Source organism: Oncorhynchus gorbuscha, linkage group LG25, assembly GCF_021184085.1.
Source record: "Oncorhynchus gorbuscha isolate QuinsamMale2020 ecotype Even-year linkage group LG25, OgorEven_v1.0, whole genome shotgun sequence".
NCBI classification, from domain to species: Eukaryota; Metazoa; Chordata; class Actinopteri; order Salmoniformes; family Salmonidae; genus Oncorhynchus; species Oncorhynchus gorbuscha.
Window position 1 is genome coordinate 14433414 of NC_060197.1, and position 20253 is coordinate 14453666.

The 20253-nt window shown below is 45.6% G+C and overlaps 1 protein-coding gene across 1 annotated transcript in view; it reads left to right on the plus strand.

The window, feature by feature from the left end:
• LOC124013787 (cyclic AMP-responsive element-binding protein 3-like protein 2) overlaps positions 1 to 20253 on the plus strand; it is a 28439-nt gene that overhangs the window by 1987 nt on the left and 6199 nt on the right. The window contains exons 2-4 of the mRNA XM_046328309.1: positions 18685 to 18916; positions 19154 to 19338; positions 19425 to 19500. Coding sequence (XP_046184265.1) covers positions 18685 to 18916; positions 19154 to 19338; positions 19425 to 19500 — 493 coding nt within the window. The remainder of the gene's footprint in view (positions 1 to 18684; positions 18917 to 19153; positions 19339 to 19424; positions 19501 to 20253) is intronic.

A 20253-nucleotide genomic window follows, 5' to 3' on the forward strand; every position in this document is an offset into this window, starting at 1 on the left:
CTCTCCGCTCCACAACAACATATCCCCACCACTCACGTTCTGTACCTTGAAACCCCATCCGCTCTTCATAGATGTCTGCTAGGAGATAGTCAGTCTGGAGGACAGTCTAACACTGTCAGATGTTGTTTTTCTTATGTTTTCATATACCCAGGGCCGATCAGTCCTTAGAAAAACGACAGCGTGATGCTAACACTTACAGTAGCAAAGGCAACTTATAGGACAGACAGTTGGCTGACTTAGGCAGAAAAGCTCATATAGACTTGATGGCAGACACCGATGTGCTTTTTTGCTTACAGAGGAGTTCTCAGAGAGAATGTATCTCTGCCCTAAATATTTACGAAGCGTTACAGTCCGTTTTTTTCCGCAAACATCTAGAATACGTCGTTGTTCGTTGTCATGCACCCGTGGCCTGTTTTTGGTCTTATTCGGCAAATCCCGTGGTTTAGCCTGTCTAATATCAGACAGCTGCAATATTGCCTTGTTTCTATAATACATTTTACAGACATGATTCATCTTCTCCCGTCTAGGTACAGACATTTTGCGTACAGCCTAGATAAACTAATCGAGTAGCTGCCTTGTGTGACGATCAAAGGAGGAGCTCTCTAAGGATCTAGTCATAAATCTATGGGTTTATAATACTCGGTCATTATCACCTCTGTGTATATTTTTCCTGCGTACATCCGTGGCATTATAAAAGTTGAAGGGAAGTTCCGATGGACGTCCTGACCGCTCTCTCACAGCCCTACTGCGGATCGTACACCTTGGAGACTGGAGACGCAGGCCGTACTGTTAGAGCTACTGAAGGGAACGGAGAAGGCGTCTTTTGTGAATGAGCCATGTCACTACCGAGTCAGCGAGGTCATAGCAGTGATTAGTTAGAGAAAGCCCATTAACAGCTCTGCTACTTCAGCTCACCCTGCCTAGGCACTCGGATGACAGGAAGTCCCTGGTCTAAGATTCCTACATCTGAAGCCACCGGCCGCCCACAAGAGAACGTCTGTATGCCCAAAACCAACATGTCTGCCACCCGCCAGGCATGCCTCTGTGTTTGTTCTGTCCATATTTAGAAAGAGTGAGAGCTACAGGAGGGGTCAGGGAGTAGAGATGGGCCTGAATGGGCAGATTGTATTTCTCTGGGTCTGAATACTAAAATGACTTTCTGGATATGTTTTGTGTAGTCTATTAACATGTGGACATATTCATAACCCATTATGTCTAGGAGTGTTCAGTGGAAACACCATGACTCGTTTAAACCGATCTGTGTTGAGTGTAGTGACGCCAAAGGCAGCAGGATCACCCTGACATGCAGGTTTGGTTATGCAGGTTACTGAAACCTCCCCTGTGGTGTCATGCGAATATTCTCTCTGAGAAAGTTGATCGCCAGAGGACATACAGTGCAATACATCCAATCAGCTCAGAGATGTATTAAGAGGGGTAGATGGAGGGTACGGTTGGCAGTCTTATTTTAATAGAGCCCTCTTTCTCTCTCTCAGTATTGTATGTGCCGGTTGGACATGCCGATGAAGGACAGGGCACACACACACACACACGCTCTGCTAGTCAAACAGAGAGTGGGCGCTCTCATGCTGTGTGTGTGGACAGAGTGATGCCTGTTCTCCACTGGTGCAGGGCAGCCTTATCCTGTGTGGCCCCTCATAACAGGCCGACACCCCCACCTCCTCTCTCTCCCCGCCAGGCTGAAAGGGCCGTCTGTGTGATGTCTGCTGGGAGAGAGGGTCACAGACTGGGACACACACACACATGGCACACGTGTGTGAACGCACGAGCACACATTCACACTCACAACGCCACATTCACTCACTGCCCTAACCCAGTTCAATGTCAGCACCTTCATTTCAGGAGAAGATCATTTCCGTGGGAGAGGACATGCACAGATTTGGTGCTGTTTTTGTCTGTGTGTGTATGTGTGTGTGTGTGTGTGTGTGTCAAACATTCATATGAACGGAGTGTGTTAAGCACCGTGTACTTTGCAGATATTAGACAGCCTGTCAATCAGCTTTTTCTGTGATGATGGTGATGTGCTTTGACGTGTGTGGCTATTGTATGTTTGTCCCTGTTCCAGCCCTACCCATGGGCTCGTGTTTATATATAGCTGTGTTTCTGTCATGCCGCACCTCTTTCTTCCCTCCCTCTGCATGTCACTGTCAGTTAGTCCTCCCAGGCATGTGAGGCGCTTTGTGATCAGGAACAAATCATATTTCTCTACAGCAGATATTTAGATGTAGTATCATTTACAGTTGAAGTCGGAAGTTTACATACACCTTAGCCAAATACATTTAAACTTCAGTTTTTCACAATTCCTGACATTTAATCCTAGTAAACATTCCCGGTCTTAGGTCAGTTAGGATCACCACTTTATTTTAAGAATGTGACATGTCAGAATAATAGTAGAGAGGATGATTTATTTCAGCTTTTACTTCTTTCATCACATTCCCAGTGGGTCAGAAGTTTACATGCACTCAATTTGTATTTGGTAGCAATGCCTTTAAATAGTTTGCCTTGGGTCAAACGTTTTGGGTAGCCTATCACAAGCTTCTTACAATAAGTTGGGTGAATTTTGGCCCATTCCTCTTGACAGAGCTGTTGTAACTGAGTCAGGTTTGTAGGCTTCCTTGCTCGCACACGCTTTTTCAGATCAGCCCACAAATTGTCTATAGGATTGAGGTCAGTGCTTTGTGATGTCTACTCCAATACCTTGACTTTGTTGTCCTTAAGCCATTTTACCATAACTTTGTAAGTATGCTTGGGGTCATTGTCCATTTGGAAGACCCAATTGCGACCAAGCTTAAACTTCCTGACTGATGTCTTGAGATGTTGCTTCAATATATCAACGTAATTTTTCTTCGTCATGATACCATCTATTTTGTGAAGTGCACCAGTCCCTCCTGCAGCAAAGCACCCCCACAACATGATGCTGCCACCTCCGTGCTTCACGGTTGGGATCTTCGGCTTGCAAGCATCTCCATTTTTCCTCCAAACATAACGATGGTCATTATGTCCAAATAGTTGTTATATTTTTGTTTCATCAGGCCAGAGGACATTTCTCCAAAAAGTACATTTTTGTTTCATCAGACCAGAGGACATTTCTCCAAAAAGTACTATCTTTGACCCCATGTGCAGTTGCAAACCGTAGTCTGGCTTTTTATGGCGGTTTTGGAGCAGTTGCTTCTTCCTTGCTGAGCGGCCTTTCAGGTTATGTCGATCTAGGACTCGTTTTACTGTGGATATAGATACTTTTGTACCTGTTTCCTCCAGCATCTCTACAAGGTCCTTTGCTGTTGTTCTGGGATTGATTTGCACTTTTCGCACCAAATTACGTTAATCTCTAGGAGACAGAACGCGTCTCCTTCCTGAGCGGGATGACGGCTGCATGATCCCATGGTGTTTATATTTGCGTACTATTGTTTGTACAGATGAACGTGGTACCTTCAGGCGTTTGGAAATTGCTCCCAAGGATAAAACAGACTTGTGGAGGTCTACCATTTATTTTTATTTTCCCATGATGTCAAGCCAAGAGGCACTGAGTTTGAAGGTTGGCCTTGAAATGTATCCACAGGTACACCTCCAATTGACTCAAATGATTTCAATTAGCCTATCAGAAGCTTCTAAAGCCATGACATTTTCTGGAATTCTCCAAGATGTTTAAAGGCACACTCAACTTAGTGTATGTAAATTCTGACCCACTGGAATTGTGATACAGTGAATTAAAAGTGAAATAATCTGTAAACAATTGTTGGAAAAATGACTTGTCAGGCACAAAGTAGATGTCCTAACCAAAACTATAGTTTGTTAACAAGAAATGTGGAGTGGTTAATCAGGTTTTAATGACTCCAACCTAAGCGTATGTAAACTTCCGACTTCTTCAACTGTATGTCATGTTGCTTTTCTGTTTTATACAACAGGTGGTTCTAAGCCTGAATTCTGATTTGGTTAAAACTGCATTCCAGCCAGTGTCTATTCCTGACTGTGCAATCCATTGTCTCATCAGCCCAGCCAGGCAATTTCTAAACTTGCTCTCTACTATAAAAACCATTTAGACATTCTCACATTTCTTTTAGACTAACATTTAGCTTTAAACAGTGGAGATTTGTATAAACCTGCTTATTCGATCTCCAGATATCCCATAGTAATGTCCCAGTTTAACTCAGCCAGTCGAAATCGCGAATCAGCATCATTTATATAGAAAGAACTATCAATAGAAAACAGGTAAAACTGCTAGTTTAGTTTGCGGTCTTTCCACTTTCAGTTTGAAGTGATTGTGTTGTTGGTTAGCTCCTCTGAACAAGTGTCCTGACGAGAGAGCTCTTTTTCTATGCCAGCCATTAGCTCATTGTTATGGATGTGTCCAAATAAATCTCACTAGAAAAGAGCTTAAACAAATGCAAATGCAGCTACTTTTCTGTTATTCTAGCAGCACTGTTTGATGTGACTTTAAGTTAGCCGTAGTTGGCTAGCTTGCAAGCAAGGGATAAAAACGTCGCCATCCTGTATGGCAATGGAACATTTAGAACGAACGGCTCGGTCGTGTCCGTCGATACAGAACAAAAAGACTGAACGACTGGGTCGCGTCTCTGGCAACCGAACCGATGGAATGTACAACCAGCCGGCTTGGGTAGCAACCTTTTAGTTTTGTGTCAGTGCGAATATATCTTCCAAACACCGGCTTCCTCAGCATTATCACTTAAATAAGCTCCAGGGTGAGGTGCTGTACTGGATATTCTGGTTCTTCAGACCACGGGAAATATTTGCAATACTCAAAACAAATAACAATCCCATTAGAAAGATGACCCCCTCATTTTTTCAGGCGGGTTTTCTCCTTCCTCGCTATGGTGTTGTGTTGGGTGCCTCTTCCTCAAACTTCATAAATCCTTATTGAAGAGAAACACTCCGTGATACTGGAAGGTACCTGTACCATGCTCAACTTCCTGTCGTGTAACCATGGCAACGGCTGCTCTTTGAAACGGCACCTTTTTTGTTGCTTTTCTGGTGCACTACTTTGGACCAGAGTTTCTCCAACCCCTCCACTGTGAAGTCTTCCTCCTCACTCCATGTAGCTTTTCTTCGGCTCTGAAGACAGACATTCATAGTTACTGTAAGGTTGTAATTAGTGTGTGAGTGTGAGAGGGGTCATTACTCCTAACCCACAGCAGCTAGCTGAGCTTCCACTCTCTACAGCACAGCTACATTTACACTCACCCTTTCTTTCTTCCCCTCACTTGAGGCCCTGGTTAGCTGTTAACTGGTACTGTGTGTGTCTCTCTCTGTCTCTCTCTCTGTGTGTCTCTCTCTCTGTGTGTCTCTCTCTCTGTGTGTGTGGTGTCTATGTTTCTCTTTAGAGTAGGGCATGGTGTCCCAGCCCTAAATTGGGAGAGGAGCCAAATCTACCATAGCCTAGTAAGGATATAGTTTGGCCTAGTAATCAGAGTTCTGCAACACGATCCAGTGATTGTACTCGTATTTCCCTGCTCTCTGTGTCGTCTTACCATTGACTTCTGTGTAGCCCTACATTCACTGAAGAACTTCAGTGCCACCGACACGGTCAGCTACCAAAAACATTTAAACGTGTTAACCCTCGCAAGACGGCCGGCCCAGATGGCATCCCTAGCTGCGTCCTCAGAGCATGTGCAGACCAGCTGGCTGGTGTGTTTACGGACATGTTCAATTATTCCCTGTCCCAGTCTGCTGTCCCCACATGCTTCAAGATGGCTACCATTGTTCCTGTTCCCAAGAAAGCAAAGGTAACTGAACTAAATGACTTAATGATTTCTGTCTTCATGAAGTGCTTTGAGAGACTAGTCATCCATATTATCACCTCCACCCTAGACCCACTTCAATTTTCTTTTCAGACGATGCAATCGCCATCACACTGCCCTATCCCATCTGGACAAGAGGAATACCTATGTAAAAATGCTGTTAATTGACTACAGTCCAGCATTCAAAACCCTAGTACCCTCCAAAACTCATCATTAAACTTGAGACCCTGGGTCTCGAACCTCCCCTATGCAACTGGGTCCTGGTCTTCCTGACGGGCCACCCCCAGGTGGTGAAGGTAGGAAACAACATCTCCACTCTGCTGATCCTCAACACTGGTGTCCCACAAGGGTGCGTTCTCAGCCCCATCCTGTACTCCCTGTTCACCCACGACTGCGTGGCCATGCACGCCTCCAACTCAATCATCAAGTTTGCAGACTACACAACAGTAGTAGGCTTGATTACCAACAACGGCGAGACGGCCTACAGGGAGGAGGAGAGGGCAGCTGCACCGCCCACAACCGCAAGGCTCTCCAGAGGGTGGTGTGGTCTGCACAGCGCATCACCTTGGTCAAACTACCTGCCCTCCAGGACACCTACAACACCCGATGTCACAAGAAGGCAAAAAGGACAATAACCACCCGAGCCACTGCCTGTTCACCCCGCCCCGCGTCCATCGATAAGGCGAGGTCAGTACAGGTGCATCAAAGCTGGGACAGAGAGATTGAAAAACAGCTTCTATCGCAAGGCCATCACATTGTTAAACAGCCACCACCTGCACAGAGAGGTGGCTGCCTACCTACAGACTTGATATCATTGGCCACTTTAATAAATGGAACACTAGTCACTTTAATGGCACTTTAAGAATGTTTACATATCTTGCATTACTCATCTCATATGTATATACTGTATCCTTCACTATCTATTCTTTACTACCTATTGCATCTTAGCCGCTCTGTCACTACTCATTCATATATTTTATACTTATATATTCTCATCCCATTCCTTTACTAGATTGTGTGTATTAGGTTTTGTTGTGTACTTGTTAGATATTATCTGTTCGATACTGCTGCACTGTCAGACCTTGAAGCATAAGCATTTCACTACACTCGCAGTAGCATCTACTAACCATGTGTATGTGACCAATAACATTTGATTTGATTTGAATTTAGAACGAGCCGTTTAGGATTGAATCAGGGCACAGTAGTTTTGTGTTTTAATCTTCTTCTTTTTTTATCGCCTAGCACCCATTTCCTGGGCTGTTCACACGTGTTCACTCCATATCCTCCGTCCCTTCCATCTCTCTCACCCGCTCCCTCTTTAACCCTATAACCCACTCCTTCCTCTATCCCTGCTTTTGCTCCTCTCTTCCCTCGAGGCCGGGTGGGGGAAGGGACAGCCAAGGGGAACATGCCTGCTCCTGCCCCTGCCCCATAGTCTAAACACAAAGCTCCTTCACCTCTCTGATCCCTCTGTCTCCCTGCATTTTGACATTGACACCATTTTCCCTATTAGACGATGTCAACCAGAGAGACACGTATTGAGTGCTTTCCAAACAACTTAATACATGAATGCTTGAACAAGTTGTTTCTCTCAGCAGGCATGTATAAGCTTTTCGCTGGAAGCCCTTATGCCGAAGGGGACTGTGACTCCATTTAACAACACCCACTACACTTACACAGAGCGAACGCTTGGTCAACAGTTGAAGGGCGTCAGTGGGGCAGAGTGACTGCATGGCCGGTCACTGTGTCAGAGCAGGTTTGGGGTAAAGTTCAATGTCACCGAAGCGGGGTGTGTGAGTTTTGGACTCAATTAAGCTGCCTTGGTAGGAAACCATGGGAGACAGGAAGAGAGAGGGAGATAGAGTTTTCCAGACACTAGTCATCTTCCCGCCTCATGTGTCTCTCTCTCTATCTCTCTCTCGTGTTCCCTTCTTCCCTCCCTCCTTCCCTATTTCCATCTCGGATCCTGCTGCTGTCGTCGCACTGTCAGTGGTGCGTGTGACCGATAACACTGTGAGTCACTGTCTGAACTTTGACCCCGAGGATGTTCAACTCATGAGCTCAACGGTCAGTCATTGAAGACGATCTGAGATTCCACAAACAGCAAATTCTATTTGCACCACTTTCACCTACTTTTATAAATTTTTTGCTACTTTTTAAGTCGTCTTTTTCAAAACCAAACTGCCCTCCCTATAAGCCACGCAGGATACACACTTTCCCATGAAAGTGAACTGCTTTTCGAAAGCACAGTATGGGCAAGAGGGTGCAAGTCACCGGGGGGCGGTGAGAGGACGACGGCTCGTAATCAATTATGGAATGAAGCGAATGGAACGGTATCAAGCACACGGAAGAGACGTCTTTGATGGGTTTGCTATCGTTCCATATGTTCCGTTCCAGCATTTCAGTTAAGGTGCCACCAGCCAGCCGCCTGTGGTGTCAATGTACCCTTTACTACACTAATGGAATTTAGCCATGTCCTTTTATCATGCAGTAGTCCCCCCCCCCCCCCCCGTCTCAAATCACACTACTTCTAGTGATTATCTTCCTGAAACACACAGTGTTGTGGACAGTCTACATAACACACTGGTTAAGCATCACTCCCACTGGTATTAGTATCCTGGAGTTACAGACAAACCCTTCCCCCTCTCCTCCACCTAAGTCCTATCTGATCAGCATGGTCTCATCGGTCATTCGGACTCTTCACCCTTCACCCTGCTCAAAGGGGGATAACTGGGTCACGTAGCGGCCGTTTTTTTTGTTGGTTGAAATGAATCGTCACAAACGTTTAAAATGTGAAGAATGCTGCAGGAGCTTCAGTGTTCTGTTAATCAAAACAAAAAATAACATTTTCTAAACCGATTTCTTTGGAGGCTGACCATGGGATTGGATCGTAGCATTGCATTGGTCCAACGGATAGAAACACAACCCTGGCTTCAGTTGGTCCCTTCCCCCCCCCCACCAGCCTGCCAGTCTGGAACCCCACCAAACCCCCCAGTCTGAGCCCTGTTTCCTGGCCTCTGCCGTGCCGTCAGCCTTGATAACCCCCAGATACAGCTGGAGCTCCAGGCCTGGAGTGTGTTTATCCCTGCTGGGAATAACACCAATATCAGCCAACTACAACAGTCAGAACAGGGCCTCAGTCTTTATCGTTGTTGTTTTGAGTTGGTGATCTGTTGAAGACACCCTGTCCTTCCTGCTATCTGAGCCATCAGTCTTAGGGTTTAGAGTGTTAGAACGGGGACGTGCTGACTGTGATTCAATGAGTAATGCTACATGACTAGGTGGCAGGCATCCAAAGCATGTGTGTGTGTGTGTGTGTGTGTGTGTGTGTGTGTGTGTGTGTGTGTGTGTGTGTGTGTGTGTGTGTGTGTGTGTGTGTGTGTGTGTGTGTGTGTGTGTGTGTGAGAGTGTTTGTGTGTGTCATTTATCAGTGAGTCAGTACACAAGGAAGAGTCCAGGGCAAGGTACAGCCTCATGCACACACACACAAGGAAAATGACCCTTGTGCCCATGCGGGCTGTGCTTGTGTGTGTGTGTGAGTAATTTCTTCCCTCTATTGGTGCACATCTGGTTTATGTTTTTCAAGGGAAGGTATTGCGTCATCAATTCTGCCTCTTCCCTTCCCCCGTGCTTGACCGACTTCCTCCCTTTGCCTAAACACACACAAACACACACACATTTATGCCCTGGGGGGTCAGAAATGACAGACCACCTTCTCATCACCCTCAACTTCAACATTAGCCGTGTGTGTGTGTGTGTGTGTGTGTGTGTGTGTGTGTGTGTGTGTGTGTGTGTGTGTGTGTGTGTGTGTGTGTGTGTGTGTGTGTGTGTGTGTGTGTGTGTGTGTGTGTGTGTGTGTGTGTGTGTGTGTGTGTGTGTGTGTGTGTGTGTGTGCAGAAACCATCCATCTACCAGCTGGAGAAGGAGTCAAGAGAGTCAGCTTACAGCCCCTCACCCAAACACCCCTAACAACACCTCACCCCCATTACCTCACCCTTCCCTCACGCCCACCCCAGCTGCCTCTGTGCCAGGCCTAAGACCAAGAAGAGGCCTTCCCTCCCATCAGGAGCACCTCTGGAGCAGAGGGAGCCTAGCCCAACGACCCACATCCCCCTGCACGACTAGGCCTCACACACCACCACAACCCCCCCGCCCCAGCCCCCTCCTCCATTTTATGTCCCTGAATAGTCAAGGCAATGACTGAGAGAGGGAGAGGGCTGTGGTTCAGTAGGCCTCGACAGTCTAACCTCTCCCTAGAAAACTGCCAGAGCTTCATTCCTCTCTTCCCTTCTCCTCCTCTTCTTCTTCCTCTTGTGAAGCTACTCAACACCCAACAGTTTGTTCACCATCACCATCATCATCATCATCGTCTCACCAAACCATAACTGTCACACAACACATGATGACAAGGGACAAACATGATGGATAGGGGTGTGTCTGTCGGTGGTTGTCCCGGTAAGGGTCCAGATTTTCTGTGATTTCTGTGTGACAATCGCTGGGGTCGGCTGTTCTGTTGCTAGGAGACGTGAGCGCCAGTGATGGGGTTGTACATTTTCTGTTGGTTATGGATTCGATGTGACGTAGCCAGCAGTCCTTTCTCCTTTACCCTCTTACTTCCTCTTCTGTAACCTTCTCTCCCCTCACCTCATTTCTCTTCCAACTTGTCTCCCCCTCTCCCCTCCTCTCTTTTCCCCTCTCCCCTTCCCCCTCTCTACCCCTGCCTTACCTCTCTCTCTTCTCCCCTACCCAAACACAGGCCAGATGCAGGGTGAGACACTTTTTAGACAGTAAACACGAGGCCCATTTTGTGTGTGTGTGTGTTAGAGGTTGACCGATTTAGTCGGAATGGACGATTTTAATTAGGGCTGATTTCAAGTTTTCATAACAATCGGTAATCTGCATTTTTGGACACCGATTATGGCCGATTACATTGCACTCCATGAGGAGACTGCGTGGCAGACTGACTACCTGTTATGTGAGTGCAGCAAGGAGCCACGGTAAGGTGCTAGCTAGCATTAAACGTATCTTATATAAAACAATCAATCTTAACATAATCACTAGTTAACTACACATGGTTGATGATATCGCTAGTTTATCTAGCTTGTCCTGCATTTCATATAATCGATGCAGTGCTTGTAAATTTATCATTGAATCACAGCCTACTTCGCCAAACGGGTGATTTAACAAGCGCATTTGCCAAACAAACATTGTCGTTGCACCAATGTGTACCTAACCATAAACATCAATGCCTTTGTTAAAATCAATACACAAGTATATATTTTTAAACCTGCATATTTAGTTAATATTGCCTGCTAACATTAATTTATTTTAACTAGGGAAATTGTGTCACTTCTCTTGCGTTCTGTGCAAGCAGAGTCAGGGTATATGCAGCAGTTTGGGCCGCCTGGCTCGTTGCGAACTCTGTGAAGACCATTTCTTCCTAACAAAGGCCGTAATTAATTTGCCAGAATTGTACATAATTATGACATAACATTGAAGGTTGTGCAATGTAACAGCAATATTTAGACTTAGGGATGCCACCCGTTAGATAAAATACAGAATGGTTCCGTATTTCACTGAAATAATAAACATTTTGTTTTCAAAATGATAGTTTCCGGATTTGACCATATTAATGACCTAAGACTCATATTTCTGTGTGGTATTATGTCATAATTAAGTCTATGATTTTATATTTCAAATCAAATCAAATTTTATTTGTCACGTACACGTGGTTAGCAGATGTTAATGCGAGTGTAGCGAAATGCTTGTGCTTCTAGTTCCGACAATGCAGTAATAACCAACAAGTAATCTAACTAACAATTCCAAAACTACTGTCTTATACACAGTGTAAGGGGATAAAGAATATGTACATAAAGATATATGAATGAGTGATGGTACAGAGCGGCATAGGCAAGATACAGTAGATGGTATCGAGTACAGTATATACATATGAGATGAGTATGTAAACAAAGTGGCATAGTTAAAGTGGCTAGTGATACATGTATTACATAAGGATGCAGTCAATGATATAGAGTACAGTATATACGTATGCATATGAGATGAATAATGTAGGGTATGTAACATTATATTAGGTAGCATTGTTTAAAGTGGCTAGTGATATATTTTGCAACATTTCCCATCAATTCCCATTATTAAAGTGGCTGGAGTTGTGTCAGTGTGTTGGCAGCAGCCACTCAATGTTAGTGGTGGCTGTTTAACAGTCTGATGGCCTTGAGATAGAAGCTGTTTTTCAGTCTCTCGGTCCCAGCTTTGATGCACCTGTACTGACCTCGCCTTCTGGATGATAGCGGGGTGAACAGGCAGTGGCTCGGGTGGTTGTTGTCCTTGATGATCTTTATGGCCTTCCTGTAACATCGGGTGGTGTAGGTGTCCTGGAGGGCAAGTAGTTTGCCCCCGGTGATGCGTTGTGCAGACCTCACTACCCTCTGGGAGAGCCTTACGGTTGTGGGCAGAGCAGTTTCCGTACTAGGCGGTGATACAGCCCGCCAGGATGCTCTCGATTGTGCATCTGTAGAAGTTTGTGTGCTTTTGGTGACAAGCCGAATTTCTTCAGCCTCCTGAGGTTGAAGAGGCGCTGCTGCGCCATCTTCACGATGCTGTCTGTGTGACTGGACCAATTCAGTTTGTCTGTGATGTGTATGCCGAAGAACTTAAAACTTACTACCCTATTTGATAGAGCCGTCTGACTGAGCGGTGGTAGGCAGCAGCAGGCTCGTAAGCGTCCATTCAAACAGCACTTTCCTGCATTTGCCAGCAGCTGTTCGCTGTGCTTCAAGCATTGCGCTGTTTATGACTTCAAGCCTATCAACTCCAGAGATTAGGCTGGCAATACTATAGTACCTATTAGAACATCCAATAGTCAAAGGTATATGAAATACAAATGGTATAGAGAGAAAATAGTCCTATAATAACTACAATCTAAAACTTCTTTCCTGGGAATGTTGAAGACTTTAAAGGAAAAGGAACCACCAGCTTTCATATGTTCTGAGCTTTTTTACATGGCACATATTGCACTCTCCAACACTTAGTTTTTGCATTATTTAAACCAAATTGAACATGTTTCATTATTTATTTGAGACTTAATTGATTTTATTGATGTATTATATTAAGTTAAAATAAGTGTTAATTCAGTATTGTTGTAATTGTCATTATTACAAATATATATTTATATATGGTGGATGGAGCGAGACATGATGTCCCAGATGTGCTCAATTGGATTCAGGTCTGGGGAGTGGGCGGGCCAGTCCATAGCATCAATGCCTTCCTCTTGCAGGAACTGCTGACACACTCCAGCCACATGAGGTCTAGCATTGTCTTGCATTAGGAGGAACCCAGGGCCAACCGCACCAGCATATGGTCTCACAAGATGTCTGAGGATCTCATCTCTGTACCTAATGGCAGTCAGGCTACCTCTGGCGAGCACATGGAGGGCTGTGTGGCCCCCCAAAGAAATGCCACCCCACACCATGACTGACCCACCGCCAAACCCGTCATGCTGGAGGATGTTGCAGGCAGCAGAACGTTCTCCACGGCGTCTCCAGACTCTGTCACGTCTGTCACATGTGCTCAGTGTGAACCTGCTTTCATCTGTGAAGAGCACAGGGCGCCAGTGGCGAATTTGCCAATCTTGGTGTTCTCTGGCAACTGCCAAACGTCCTGCACTGTGTTGGTTGGGCTGTAAACACAACCCCCACCTGTGGACGTCGGGCCCTCATACCACCCTCATGGAGTCTATTTCTGACCGTTTGAGCAGACACATGCACATTTGTGGCCTGCTGGAGGTCATTTTGCAGGGCTATGGCAGTGTTCCTCCTGCTCCTCTTTGCACAAAGGCGGAGGTAGCGGTCCTGCTGCTGGGTTGTTGCCCTCCTACGGCCTTCTCCAAGTCTCCTGATGTACTGGCCTGTCTCCTGGTAGCGCCTCCATGCTCTGGACACTACGCTGACAGACACAGCAAACCTTCTTCCCACAGCTCGCATTGATGTGCCATCCTGGATGAGCTGCACTACCTGAGCCACTTGTGTGGGTTTTAGACTCCGCCTCATGCTACCACTAGAGTGAAAGCACCGCCAGCATTCAAAAGTGACCAAAACATCAGCCAGGAAGCATAGGAACTGAGAAGTGGTCTGTGGTCACCACCTGCAGAACCACTCCTTTATTGGGGGTGTCTTGCTAATAGCCTATAATTTCCACCTGTTGTCTATTCCATTTGCACAACAGCATGTGAAATTTATTGTCAATCAGTGTTGCTTCCTAAGGGGACAGTTTGATTTCACAGAAGTGTGATTGACTTGGAGTTACTTTTCCCTTAATTTTTTTGATCAGTGTATATATATATAATATATATATATATATAAATATAAATCGGGCGATTTGAATTGGTATCGGCTTTTGTTCGTCCTCCAATAATCGGTATCGCCGTTGATTAATCATAATCGGTCGACCTCTAGTGTGTGTGTTAATATAAACAGACTAACTAAACACACACACCAGGCCTGTTAGAGGATTACAGAGAGACATGCCTGAAAAGTATCTGAAGTCCTACCCCTTATATATGCCCACATGACTCCTTATGGAGAGTTGGGAGTCATACAGTAGTATGTGTGTGTATATGAGTTGTTTGGGTACTATTTACGTCAGTGTGTACAGGACTGAGTGTTTCCTATGGTGGTTTAGAGTATATAGAGCCATATAGGGAAACTACTAGGGTATAACTGGGTGTGTAACGGGATGTTTAGCGTGTAGAGTCGGGTTAAAGAGGTCACTCTGACTCTCTACTGTAGTCGGTCCACTGGACAGACTTGCATTTGTATGGAGTTCCCTTCCAGCTGTACGTGTAGAAAATGGTATAAGTGGAAAAAGAGCGGAAAGAACATTCCAATGGCGAGTGGTCAGTTTTGTCTCTCTCCCTCGCTCGCTCTCTCTGTCTTTCTGTCTTTCTCTGTCTTGGCCTGAATCAGACTGTAACTTGAACCCACATGCCTGGCCTCCTGCCATCTCTACCCTTCTCTCCTTGCGCTCCCTCTCTCCTTGTCCTCCCTCTCTCTTTCTTTCTCGCTCCGTCCCCCTCTCCTTCTTACTCCTTTCACATTCTCCAGGGAGAGTTCATCACTTTTTCCGCCTGCTGTCTTCTCTTTTCCTATTTGTCATTCCGCCCTTTTCCCCTGAATGTTGCTCTCTGTTTTCCAACTAGATGATATCCATGAAGTGTTTTCTCTGCCCACTCCCTGAGATGCTACCCAGACACATTTTCTAGAAGCTTCCTGTCCCCCGCCGTAGCATTTTAGAGACCGGCCCTCTCTGACTAATATTCCTATTGGCTCAGGTCTGTGAGTTCTGCCCGGAGACAGAACTCTAGTCTAGAGCAGGTGAAGGTTATTCGTTATGCATGTGCTTCCAAGGAACTGAACTTGGGGTGGAATCAGGACAATAACGTAACTGTTTGGCTGACTCGGTGGTTTCCAGCACACTGCAGTACAACCTGAACGGTTGTCTCCAAATCCTACGGGGTAATGCTTCTTAGCATTACTGTGAAATCTGTAGGCCTATTCGTTTTTTAATAACGTGCGTACTTTAAATGCCTCTGGTGTTTGTCTTATTAGTTTTAAACATGAAGTTAAAGACAGCTTTTTTTTACCTTCTAAACAGCTGTGGAAGTTGTTGTGAGTGAAAAGGCCTTTGTTTCACGAGGTTGTTGTCTCTGTGGGTCTTTTTGTTAATGAGCAACACATTGAAACATCACTCCCTCCCTCCTACCCTTTCCTCAGCTCTACAGTAGCACTGTTCCCTACTGTACAACATCATCACCACTCTCTGACACACACACACACACGCGCGCAGGCAAACATACAGACACACGCACACATTATATGTCTATGGAGATATATAGCAGTGGGGGTATAGGATGGGAGTATATGGAGATATATAGCAGTGGGGGTATAGGATGGGAGTATATGGAGATATAGGCTAAACTAAGGTCCCCTGACACTTTTACAGATGTAGGGTCTTAATTTGATCATCCTGTTGCAGGAGAACTTTGCAGGAATGCAGGAAATTCAAAACGTGTAGTGTATCTTGGGTTTAAAAAGTCTTCTGAAGTTTGTAATTTCCACTTTAAAATGAAAGACTTAATTTGACCTTACTAAAAATGTATTAACCCATAATGTCCATGAATTATAATCCACATAATTCACATTTCCTGTTTCTGAAGGATTCTTTTCCTGCTATAGCAAACTGTCTCGAATTAAGACCCCACATCTGTAATGCAGTTCATTACAAGTCCAGAACACAAAACTCTGTTACATGTAATCTATCCAGTGGTCTGAGTCAAAAATGGGTGATCCTTCTCAGTGACAGAAATTGTACACCAGAAAGAGCATTTCTGTACACCAGAAAGAGCATTTCTGTACACCAGAAAGAGCATTTCTGTACACCAGAAAGAGCATTTCTGTACACCAGAAAGAGCATTTCTGTACACCAGAAAGAGCATTTCTGTACACCAGAAAGAGCGTTTCTGTCTCTTTCTGTACACCAGAAAGAGCGTTTCTGTACACCAGAAAGAGCGTTTCTGTACACCAGAAATTATCCTTGTCATCCCACCACGGGTTAAATTCAGGGGAAAATGGGTATGACGCTACAAGCTAGGGACACCTGTATTTAGGGAGTTTCTCCTATTCTTCTCAGCAGATCCTTTTCTCTGTCTGGTTGGATGGGTAGAGTTGCTGCACAGGTATTTTCTGAGATGTTAGATCGGGTTCAAGTCCGGGCTCTGGATGGGCCACTCAAGGACATTCAGAGACTTGTCCCGAAGCCACTCCTGCATTGTCTTGGCTGTGTGCTTAGGGTCATTGTCCTGTTGGATAATGAACCTTCACCCCAGTCTGAGGTCCTGAGCACTGTGGAGCAGGTTTTCATCAAGGATCTCTCTCTGTACTTTGCTCCAATCATCTTTACCTCGATCCACACTAGACTCCTAGTCCCTGCCGCTGAAAAACATCCCCACAGCATAATGCTGCCACCACCATGCTTCACCGTAGGGATGGTGCCAGGCTTCCTTCAGATGTCATGCTTGGCATTCTGGCCAACGAGTTCAATCTTGGTTTCATCAGACCAGAGAATCTTGTTTCTCATGGTCTGAGAGTCTTTAGGTGCCTTTTGTCAAACTCCAAGCTGGCTGTCATGTGCCTTTTTTACTGAGGAGTGGCTTCCGTCTGGCCACTCTACCATAAAGGCCTGATTGGTGGAGTGCTCTAGGAAGACTTGGTGGTTCCAAGCTTAGTCCATTTAAGAACGATGGAGGCCACTGTGTTCTTGAGAACCTTCAATGCATCTTGGTAGTCTTCCCCAGATCTGTACCTCGACACAATCCTGTCTCGGAGCTCTATGAACAATGCCTTCGACCTCATGGTTTGGTTTTTGCTCTGACATGCACTGTCAACTGTGCGACCTTATATAGACAGGTGTGTGCCTTTCCAAATCATATCCAATCAATTGTATTTACCACACGTGGACTCCAACCAAGTTGTAGAAACATCTCAAGGATGATCATTGGAAACAGGATGCACCTGTACTCAATTTCGAGTCTCATAGCAAAGGTTCTGAATACTTATGTAAATAAGGTATTTCGGTTTCATTTGATACATTTGCAAAAATGTCTAAACCTGTTTTCACTTTGTCATTATAGGGTCCTGTGTGTAGATTGCTGAGTGTTTTATTTATTTAATCCATTTAGAATAGAATAAAGCAGTAATGTAACAAAAAGGGGAAGAGGTCAAGGGGTCGGAATACTTTCTGAAGGCTCTCTACATCATTGCGTGAAACCAACCAAAAGCATGTTTTTTTTGTGTTCGCGAACGGGCGACAAAACACGTGCTATTCAACGGTTGTCTTGTTAGGCTATGTACTTTATATTCCCTGTCCTCCACTGGCTCACAGAAGACATGATGAACTGCTGTTGATGCTAACTGGCAAGCTGTTTCAATGTAGTTATTAGCTCCCCCCAAAAATATTGCATAGTCGAGACCATTATTACTATTCCAGCTGACTGATAGGCATTATTAGGTAGGTTCTGTTAAATAGAGTTAAAGAAGTACATAACCTGAAAAGCAGAAAGTGGCATAGAGGTAAAATAGTTAAACACCCATCTGATAAGACTTTCAAGTGCAGGGTACAGTACCGTCACACACATCGGATGCTCCCTCAGTTTATTGAGTGCATTTCTTTTGACCCGAAGGTCTTCATGACGACACAGAGGTAGGGAGTCTAAAAAGCGGAGGGCGGAGAGGAGGAAGAAACATTGGACAGCTGAGGTTGAGAGGCCTGTCCTAACCTGTCCCAAGCAGCGACGAGAGATGAGTTTTCAGGTCACGTCAAGAAAGGAAGACGGGAAGGAATGTGCATGGAGGAATGCTCTGAGGGTAGGATCGGGGGGTGGAAGGAAGGAAGAATGGAGAAGAAGTGGAGAAGATGGCCGCCGGCCTTGGCCTTTACTCAAAACGTCTCACCGCATTGAGAGATGGGAGGATGAGATATGGCCGCTCTGATTGGTTGGAGCCATATCAGCCTCTGTTGTCACTGGAGGAGAGGGGATTTTACAGCTCTGTGACTGGCTGTTTGTTGCTGGCCTGGGGGGGGGGGGGTTTCCTCAAAGGAAAGTGCTGATAGCCATTAAAGAGCTTTTATAGGCAGTAATTACAGACTAGCTACAGGTACAGGTATATGCTATAATAATGACATGGTATATGGTGTAATAACTAGACAGTGTGATGACTAGATGGTATCATGTCTGTGTCCGTCTGTGCTCTTAGCCTTAAGTCTGTTTCGCATGTCTTTTGTCAGTCTCATTAACATCAGTCTATCATTAAAATCCCCCCCCCTTCCCCCTTAACAGCACTTCACAGACCTCCTGGATGACTTTTCCCAGGATGCTTTGCTGGGCCAGCTGCTGAGCGACCCGTTCCTCTCCGGCCGGGAAGGAGAGGCCATGGACGAGGGGGATGATTTCACCCCGTCCTCCCCGCTACCGCCCCACATCCAGGCGGAGCACTCCTACTCCCTGTGTGGGGACTCCCGGCCCCAGTCGCCCGTCTCACATCTGCCTGGGGAGCAGGGGAGCGATGCAGGTGAGAGGGGGACGGCCGAGTGAGGAAAGAGCGGAGGGTTCTGGGCCTCAGTGACAGTTGTAGATTGCACGCCGTATTGTAATGCGTGGACTATCTACGGCATCTATAAAAAGAAGAGGGTGGCAAGACAGACATATGTGGAGATGTGTACATTCAGTGCCGCACAAGACAACGAACAATACGTATAGTATCTAATGTAAGTGACAGTGTTGATGCCGACGTGTCTCTTTCTATTAGAATCAGATGGTGAGGATTGGTCCCTGGAGCAGGAGGAACAGATGGAGGTGTTGCTGTGTGACCCTCCAGCCCTGCTGCCCACCCTAACCCTCTCCCTGGCCCCTGAGGGCCACATCACTGAGGCCCCGGCCCCACCAGCCCCCAAGCCCAACCCACAGACCGCCACACAGGGCAAGGCCAGCAAGGTAATAGGACGTCTAGAGTCACAGCGCATGCAGACAGGCCCACAATGCACGCGTCTAACGTCCCTCTCTGCTGTCTGATTGTCTAGGCGAAGGAGATTGGTGAGATCCAGATCAAACTGGAGCCTCATGAAGTGGACCAGTTCCTCAACTTGTCTCCTAAAGGTGAGACCTGACACACACCATATCGTACTGCCACACTACTCATAACCTCTCTGTATGTAGTCCCCAGACCTGTGGCAAATATACGTGTCAAATACTGTGCTAACTCTTTCCACCTCATTAAATAACATAACATATGCCATTTAGCAGACGCTTTTATCCAAAGCGACTTAAGTCATGTGTGCATACATTTTGAAGGTAAATCAAGCACATTTGAAGTATTTGACCATGTATATGGTATGTACAAAATATTTGTTTTAAATACAAACGCTTTCGACGAAGGTCGGGAGGCCGATACGTAAGCCTATTAAAGAGCAGTGATACTATCCAGAGCAGTGATACTATCCAGAGCAGTGATACTATCCAGAGCAGTGATACTATCCAGAGCAGTGATACTATCCAGAGCAGTGATACTATCCAGAGCAGTGATACTATCCAGAGCAGTGATACTATCCAGAGCAGTGATACTATCCAGAGCAGTGATACTATCCAGAGCAGTGTGTGGGTTTCTTCTTTAAAAAAAAAATACAAACGAAACATGTGAAGTGTTGGTTTCATGAGCTAAAATAAAAGATCCCAGAAATTACCATATGCACAAAAACCTACGGACAACAAACACAATTGCATTTTATCGATGGCAGTTTCAATGCACAGAGATACCGTGACGTGATCCTGAGGCCCATTGTTGTGCCATTCATCCACCGCCATCACCTCATGTTTGAGCATGATAATACACGGCCCATATTGCAAAGATCT